This window comes from Stegastes partitus, unplaced genomic scaffold, assembly GCF_000690725.1.
Source record: "Stegastes partitus isolate 25-593 unplaced genomic scaffold, Stegastes_partitus-1.0.2 Scaffold237, whole genome shotgun sequence".
Taxonomy (NCBI): Eukaryota; Metazoa; Chordata; class Actinopteri; family Pomacentridae; genus Stegastes; species Stegastes partitus.
In genome coordinates, this window is record NW_007577968.1 from 209,135 (window position 1) to 217,510 (window position 8,376).

Consider the following 8,376-nt stretch of genomic DNA (forward strand, 5'->3'; position numbering starts at 1 on the left):
ATGCCCTCTTGATCTTATGTTTACTTGTAATAAAACACAGAGTCATTCTTTCATAAATAGCTGTAAAAGAGATAAAGCGTCTGTCACTGTTGTTATTAATCTAAAGAGTTACAGATTATGTGTCATAAACTGGGTCATGCAATAAGTTAAAGTCAACAAATTAAAAGAGGCTGCGCTGCCGCTGGACAATAAAACGGAAAATCACAAAGAGTTTCAAAGGAGGGCGTTTTGTTTAGCGCCAAAATACTGAGTTAATGAGTTACTTTTCTCAGTTGTTTGTGCTGTAATGTAATAAACTACTAGTAAAAATAGTAGTATCACAATACAGATGATCAATTTAATGTCTGTGTGTCTTTAGTTGTGTGTTGTTTATGATGGATTGACTTTAAAACTGGTTAAGACTCTAGATATCTGGGACTGAAGACAGCAGACAGTTGTAGATTTGCTTTCTGCATGAAAACCTTAGCAATATTAATATTATCTATACATTGTTTTGGTAATTTTTGAACACAGAACAAGCTGCAAAAAAACTACATGTAAGAGGAGACACTTAAAATGTTCCTCCTTTTTTTTCCCCCCCCCAAAATATACAAATAGTTTTGTCAAGTATCTGAATTCCTTTTTGATGGAAAGCGCGTCAGAGCAGCTGCAGATTTGTTGCACAATGTTTGACTTTGTCGTAAACTAAGCACACAGACAGAACGTCTCAAAATGACCCCATGTGAGTCAGATTTCCGCTGACATTCAAAAGGACAAGCAAACACAGGAGTGTGCTGACACAGTTTAATCCCAGGAAGCAAACCGACCATGACAGAGCAATTCAAACTATATAATCCCATTTTTTGGGGGCAAAACAATTAAAACAAAGGTGCAAAAGTCACATATTAAGCCTTTTTCCGACAGCTTCCCACCAATGTCGGCGGAAAGAAAACTTCCACTGTTGCTCAATTCAGTTTTTACAGCTTTGGGAGCTGTAAAAACATGTTCTTATTAAAGTACAGAGAGACGTCTTCGGCGTGCGTCAGCGCTAAAAGCAGCGGCCGGAAATCAGATAGAAGCAAATAAAAGCCGAGTCATGTATCACTCACTGAAAATGTAGTTTGATATTTCCATCCATCCATCCATCCAGTTTGATATTTTGAGTTAAAAAAAAAAAAGTGTGCATGTATCGCAGTTCTTTTTAAAGAAAACATAAAGAAAATCTTGTACTGGAGTAGATCATAAGTAAATAAAGTGTTTTATATATAAAATAATTAATATATTAATGCATTTGCAGGAGGAGCTTCTCCAACTAGGGCTGACCTTAATGGTGTCTAACTTTAATTTGCCAAAAAACCCAAACAAACCAAAAAACACATGAAGTCTGTTATGTATTGACATCTTAAGTTTGTCCCTGCTGGGCTACCGTAGTACCCCTGCACACACTGCCATAGGAACTGTTGTATTGGTCAGTTGAGCCTATAAGGGAACTTAACTCTTTCTCTGGTCTCTGGTGTATTATTGAAAGTAAAGGAGACATAACAAAGTCTTATTTTCACAAAAGTCAAGCATTGAACCTGAGCGATAAAAAACCCCACGTATTTAATTTATACATTTCAATATATAAACAGATGGTCGTCTTTTGGGGGAATGAACATAATTTAAAGATGAACAGTTTGTGATCACATTTCAGCCAAACTGCTATAAAACAGTTCCCTCTGGTTCTGAGTGATATTTGGTTCAGCTGAAGCTCAGTGGAGTTTGAAGCAACAGTTGTTTTTTTTACTGACCCCAAAACAGGAGGAACAACAGGACGATTATACGTACAAGTGGCTCCGTCTTTAACTTACTCTGCATTAATAATTTCTGCATCTATTACACCTTCTATCCACAGAGCAGAAGAGAAGAACAACAGTAGAACGGGTGTCTTGTTATATCTGTACATGAGAAGCGTACTAATATATGTTTATCCTCACTGAGATCTTGTTCTCTGCTGTGCTTCATTCATATCTGGCTGCTGTAATGTGAATTTCCCTGCTCGGGGATCAATAAAGTTTATCTCATCTCAGAATGAGGTTAGTACAATAAGTGACAGATTAATTAGCATCAGTTTGTTCCAGTTCAATCTATGTTTACAGTGAGAGAAACACTCCTCTGATAACCACTTGTTTTGGCACTTCAGTCCCACTTTCTCCATCAGGAATGCATTCTCTGGATTTTATTTTGGATTTAAACCAAAGAATTTGTGGTTTTTAATATTGTGAAATCATGGAGGAAAAAAGATGAGCCTGATAGAGTTGGTATGTTTGGGAACTCTGGCTTCTGATGAGCATTTAAAACATTTGTAAACAGTTTGGAGGCAAAGCGTTAGTTTGTAATGAAACCAAAATGCATAAAGTTTTTTTCATCTTCTTCGTTTTTCTGTGAGTGTTGGTGGAAGCATCAGAGCCGCTCTGACAATAAAATGAGCCCAAGAATAGCTGCAGGTGTTCAGAGAGGAGATGAGGTTCAATCTCGTCTCCTTCACCTGACAGTATTTGTGTAGCTACACGGTGATCGTAGGAAACAGCGGTGGTGACAAACAGGAATAAAAGTGAAGCTGATTTAAAGATAAACGCGATTTTAACGAGAACAGGGAGCGCCTCGGTGTGATGTCAATGTTTCTGTAAAACACGAGTGATGGTTTTACTGAAGCTTCTGAGTCATCGTCAATCACATTGTGTTGTCACTGATGCTGATTGTGGGTCCCTGACCTGCTGTAAACTACATGTGTTCACGGGTTTGGGTGAAAAAGTGAGTCACCTTCTGACAGGTCTCGATGAACTCCTCGATGGTCACCACGCCATCTCGGTTTTTGTCCATTTTCTTTTGGAAAAAGAAAGAAGAACGAGCGTTAGAAGGAGCGCTTTCAGCTAGCCTCGTGGCTCCGTGTTTGTTTGTTTGTTTGTTATTCGTGCGCTTCGAGAACCTGGAAGAACTTGTCGACGTGTTCGGACGGCGCTTCGTCCCGCACGCAGGGGTACGTGTACCTCCCCATCATGTCGTAGATCGACTTCATAATCGCCAGCATCTCCTGCACAGAAGAGGACAGAAGAGTTTCATGGTAATAGATCCCATCACACGTACACGGTAAAGACACATTTAAAGGAAGTGAAGTTATGAATTAAGTTGTTGCCCTGGAATTAGGATTTAACCGTAAGATGCACGATTAGGTCCGATTGTGTCAAAATATCCCATTTGACACACAGATGATGACATTTATTTTTATTTTAAATCAAGAAATCTCGTCGGCCTCCTTCCGAGACGATGCACCGTGTTCAGTCACTTCCTGGCGTGGCTAAACAAGCCGATGCTGGAGTGGCATGAATCTTGTTGGCATGAGAAACAGATGTGTACGGAGGCTTCTCCATCTTGTTGGGAAGACTTGCATGTTTCCCTCTTTGGCCTTAGTTGGGCACTGCGTGACATCTCGGCTTGTTTTGGCTCACAACAGCAGCGTTCCAGGAACCTCTTGACTCAGCAGTGGTCTCCCAGGTCTGGACGCTGATCCCAGAGGCTTTCGTGAAAAAATTCTAAAATCCTGAAATTAACTAAATTCTCTGGCAGGGAATTTTGTACATGTCATATGGATGCAAACATCCCATATGGCAGCATGCTCTCAGTTAGTCTGGATATGGTTTGATACTGACAAAAATACAGGATGTAGATTTCTGTGCCAATCTTGACCATCAGTTTCATTTTCTTAAACCCTGCTTGGCAACAGCATCCTTGCAACCGTCCTCATTTTAAATCAGGTTTTGTGGTGCCACTCCCGCCTCCTCCACGTCACTTCCTGTATTTGGAAGTTCTTGGCTTCAACCAGAAAAGACGGTCATAAAGAAACTCTCTGAATGCCACCTTGTCCAACCGGCTAACTCAACGAACGACATCAAAGAGACTAAAAAAACATTTCCTCCCACAGGTTGTTAAATACACACAACCCCCCATTCAAAAGACAATACAATGTCTGCTGCTGATTCCAAGAGCAGCGAAACCACCTTTCTTTGTTCCATAACAATGACATTAAAGATCTATTCTATCATCATTTGCTCCGTCTATGCATGAATCCATATCGGACAGCAGTGGGTGTAACACATTGGTGTCTTCAACCTCTGATGCATGTGAACTGCTTGTCCTCGTGATCTTTCTACATTATCCTCTACGGAATAAAATCAAAAACTGCAGCACTCTCCTGTTCACAATCCTGTTCGTCCCAGTACCTCTTTGGTGATGTAGCCGTCCTTGTTGATGTCGTAGAGGTTGAAGGCCCAGTTGAGCTTCTCGGTGACCGAGCCTCTGAGCAGCACCGACAGGCCGATGACAAAGTCCTCGAAGCGGATCGAGCCGTTCCTGTCGATGTCGAACGCGTTGAACAGGAAGTGAGCGTAGGTGGTCGCATCTGTGGATGGAAGGAAATGTAGAGTTAGTGTGTGGTTCCTCCCAAAGCTCACATGAACAGCAAAAGAAAGGAGGAGGTGTGGAGGTTCTGTTTGACTCTTTATGGGTATCTTTTTACTCTGTTATATTTATGTACCAAGTATAAGCGCTGGTTACGTTTCAAGATATATGATCACATTTAAACTATGATGCATTTCTTCCCTAAAGAATTCAGATTTTAAGTGCATGGAAATTATTTTTAAGTCCTCACATTTGTTTCTACTAGTGCAGCGACATGTACCGTACTTTTTATTGTCAGCTTTTAGACAGGCACCGTTTCTTAGATTTGTTCCCTCTTGTCAGGAACATAGGATTGTAAAGACTCGGTTATATCAGGAATTGTGTTTATTTTACGAAGGGGTTTGCACTGTTTAAGCCCGAACTGCTTAAAACTAGCTAAAACTGACCAGATACAACAAGACGACGCCACGTAATTTAACAATAAACAGCATAATCTACAAATCAACAATGAAACGGGGGCATCGTTCAGGCTCTTCCAGGAGGTCATGTGGCTCCCAGGAGGCCGATCATTACCACTTGTTTCGGGCCTGTCCAAAAGTTTTTTGGCGTAAGATTGATTCAGAATTAGTGACTTTATTTGGGTTGGATATCACATTTAACTCCTTTTTGGTTTCACACGCTCTATAGTTATGGGTGTTAAAGCAAGCTAGCTGTTTGGTTTACTAAGTGTGGCTGCTAGGAAAGCTGTTACCAAGAAACGCCAGAGGACTGGTATGACATAATTTATTAAATATTTGTAATGGAGAGAATAACTTTTTCTCTGCAACAGTCCAAATTTGAAGCTATTTGGAAGGATTGGAAATTTCCCTGAGACACCCCTCTTTTGTTTAAGATTTATTTCATTCACCTGATTGTCTGGATATTAAGGTGTTTTTTTATTCTTTTATTGTTTTTGCTTCATGTGATTGTACAAAATGTGTTGTGAAAAAGAAAAAGGAAAATGGGTCACTGTGGAAATATAATTATCTGTGATTAAGAGGATTGTATGTGATGTATCGCACATGTGACTCCAAATTTAAAAAAAAAAAAAAAGAAAGGGGACATCCATCACTATTCTTACTTCTCATATTATAAGTACGTCTTGCTGAATCTGCTTCGTCACAGGGCTGTACTGAGGCACAGTTCCCACATGACTAAAACCTTTTTTTTTTCTTGCTGTGTGCATGAAATGTGCTGAACATTAGGAACAACATGTTTTTAGGTGTAAAAGTCAAACCATGCAAATAGAAAAAATAACAAAATGTGACTCAGATCATTAAACTGTTCTACTTTGCGTTATTCTCCATTCCACATAAATAATAATAACAAAAAAAATCCAAACAATAATTTCTTGACTTTAGTCAAATATCAAAAATAAAAAATATATGACAAAATAACCAAAGTAAACAATATATTCTGTTGTATTCTCCAAAGCCCAAACTGGTTGGTTTGTTGTTGGCAAAGCGATCAACGACGCGACTGTAACTCAGCTTTAAGATGCTGAAGCCAGTCTTTGTGCACCTCAGCGATGTGTGGGATCGTCTCAGCACAAAGAAGAACCACTCAGTCGTTAATCGGGATCGTCAGGCAGATCTTAATGACCTGTGTCGAGGTCGGGAACACGACTTTATAAAAACACTCCAGATTCCCGTTTTGTGCAACTCGCCGATATACGGATCGCTCTGGGTTGCTTGTGCAGCGATGAGCGTGCACAGATGAGTGTAAACCTCAGCTTTAGGTTAAACTTTGTCTTTGATATTGTAAATATATAAAAAAAAAAAACATATTTCCCATTACTATCAATCTAAATGAATCCACTGCCAAGTTCTGAACATACACTCCAACTCTAAGACACATCTTCAGTGATGTATCCTGGGGTCACTGGGTGTTTCGGGTCTCATAGACCCTCTCCCAGGCGACCCAGTCAGGGCTGATCAGACCCAGCTTGTGTCTGCGTGGCTTGTGGATCACCTTGCCTGATCCACAGCCATCTTCACGCCTTTTCATCGGCGTCTGTGATGTTCCTGACGGCCTTCCTAGTGTGCAGTCCCTTTAACCTGATATAGCAAATCTTGCTAAAACCCAAATGTGAGATTTTACTGGGTCAAAGGGTTCTACCTTCTCTACCTTTTTACAATGGGACAATCTAACGTGATTTTAGGGTTAGGGTTGCAAAAAAAAATGTACAAAATTAAATATAAAGTAAAATAAAGCCTATAAAACTTTATTAAAAATGAGTAACTACCAAAAACATGACCTATCTTGTTGCAGCCAGTTGCAGCAGCTCCTTCCTACTTTCTGTGTTTTAATCTATTTACTTTGGTTTTTCTTTAATCTTTTTACTATTTTAATTTCACTCAGCTGCACCACATTTGTGGAGATGCAGATGGCATTTTTGTTGGTCTGTTCTTTGCTGTTTTTTGTGAGTTTTTGGGGTCTGGCGAGCCGTTGATGGCTCTATTGTTTTTACACTCGTGAACAGCTGTTGGCGCCGAGCCGGGCCGGGCCGGGCCGGGCCACCATCGTGGGACAGACCGGACATCCCCGATGAGCTCCACAGGGGGCTCAATAAAGTATTCTGTTCTAAATGTGTGCATTTAAAAATTAAAAACCACCCCGAGCACAACGCATCGCCCTCCACCCTCCACCCTGATTATTATCTTTTGCACCATCGTCCCTGATAAGAAAGGACAAGAAAGGAGAGATTGTTTTAACATCTAACCTCCTTGGGGAAAGAACTGAGAATAGATGGTCTTGAATGTCTCCTCATCAACCAGCCCACTGGGACACTCCTGCTCAAGAGAGGGAGGAAAACGACGTATGTTAGAATAATTCGAGTCTATATAAAGCCGAGAAATAAGAGCAGCAGCAGCAGCAGCGGCAGCCAGACATACGTTCTTGAACCCTCGGTACAGAGACTGGAGCTCCTTCCTGGTGAACTTAGTCTGAGCCTGCAGCTGATCCAGACCCTCCGGCTGGTGACGCACCGTGGACAGCTCCAGGTCGCTGTCGCTGCTGTCTGTGGGAGAGAGAGAGACACAGAGAGAGAGAAAGAGGGATGGATAGACAGACAGGAAGGAAGGGAGAAAAGAAAGGAAGAAGGAGAGAGAAGTGATGCAGAGAGGGAAAGATGGAGGAGAGAAAAAAAAGAGAGGGAGGGAGGACGGGGCAGACATTGAGTGATCGGATGCAGGTTCGGGGAGAGGAGGTGGGTTCACACATTCAACAGGGAGGCCTTTCTAACAGAGCAGGAGGGGGAGACGTGCGAGTTTCTGAGAGATTTAGCAAAAAACTGTAGAGGAGCAAAAGGCAGGCCGACGAGGGAGTAAAAAAAAAACAGGAGGAGGTACTTTCTTTATGGCGGAAATGTCACCAAACTCCTTTTTTTTAAAAAAAAAAAGCTGCGGCAGAAAATTTGAGGAAATTCAATCGTTTTCGTTCAAATTATTTTTGGTCACCAGTTCACACACACTAAGAGAAAGCACTGCACAAGAGGGAAGAAAGGAAGAAAAAAAAAAGGAGGAGGGAAAGTTTTCTCCAGGTGTTTTTTCTGCTGTTCCATACTCACCATCTTTAGACAGAGAGAACAGAGGAGGAGGAGGAGGGGAGCGTTGACACCGACATGGAGTGAAACAGAGTAAATGGAGAACAGCGGGAGAGTGACAGTGAGAGGAAGGAAAAAAAAACAAAAAACAAAAAGAAGTCAGATCGGACGCCGAGAGGGAATCTGGTGGGAGTCCAGAGGAGAGTTATATCCTGATACAACATCCAGCAGAGCAGTGAAATATAATATACTGTGAGACATAAAGCAGAAGAACCACCGGGAAGGTTTCTGTAGGCTTCACTCAGTCCTGTTGCTCTGGTAGACACAAGGTACATTTAATAGACAGCATTTTGCTCTTCAAGTTCTCCTTCTTGATC

The 8,376-nt window shown here is 41.3% G+C and overlaps 1 protein-coding gene across 4 annotated transcripts in view; it reads right to left on the minus strand.

Moving 5' to 3' along the window:
• Positions 1 to 2,503: 2,503 nt before the first annotated feature.
• The window catches only part of kcnip3b (Kv channel interacting protein 3b, calsenilin), an 18,543-nt gene continuing 12,670 nt past the window's right edge, over positions 2,504 to 8,376 (minus strand). For 3 of the 4 annotated variants that reach the window (XM_008281560.1, XM_008281559.1, XM_008281561.1), the window contains 5 exons: positions 7,350 to 7,474; positions 7,178 to 7,247; positions 4,239 to 4,417; positions 2,948 to 3,052; positions 2,736 to 2,844 (listed from right to left, as the gene is read on the minus strand). In XM_008281560.1, the coding sequence (XP_008279782.1) occupies positions 2,743 to 2,844; positions 2,948 to 3,052; positions 4,239 to 4,417; positions 7,178 to 7,247; positions 7,350 to 7,474 (581 nt within the window). In that variant the 3' untranslated portion in view covers positions 2,736 to 2,742. Of the gene's footprint in view, positions 2,845 to 2,947; positions 3,053 to 4,238; positions 4,418 to 7,177; positions 7,248 to 7,349; positions 7,475 to 8,023; positions 8,027 to 8,376 lie in introns of all 4 variants that reach the window. The other variant, XM_008281558.1, reaches the window with a different exon arrangement.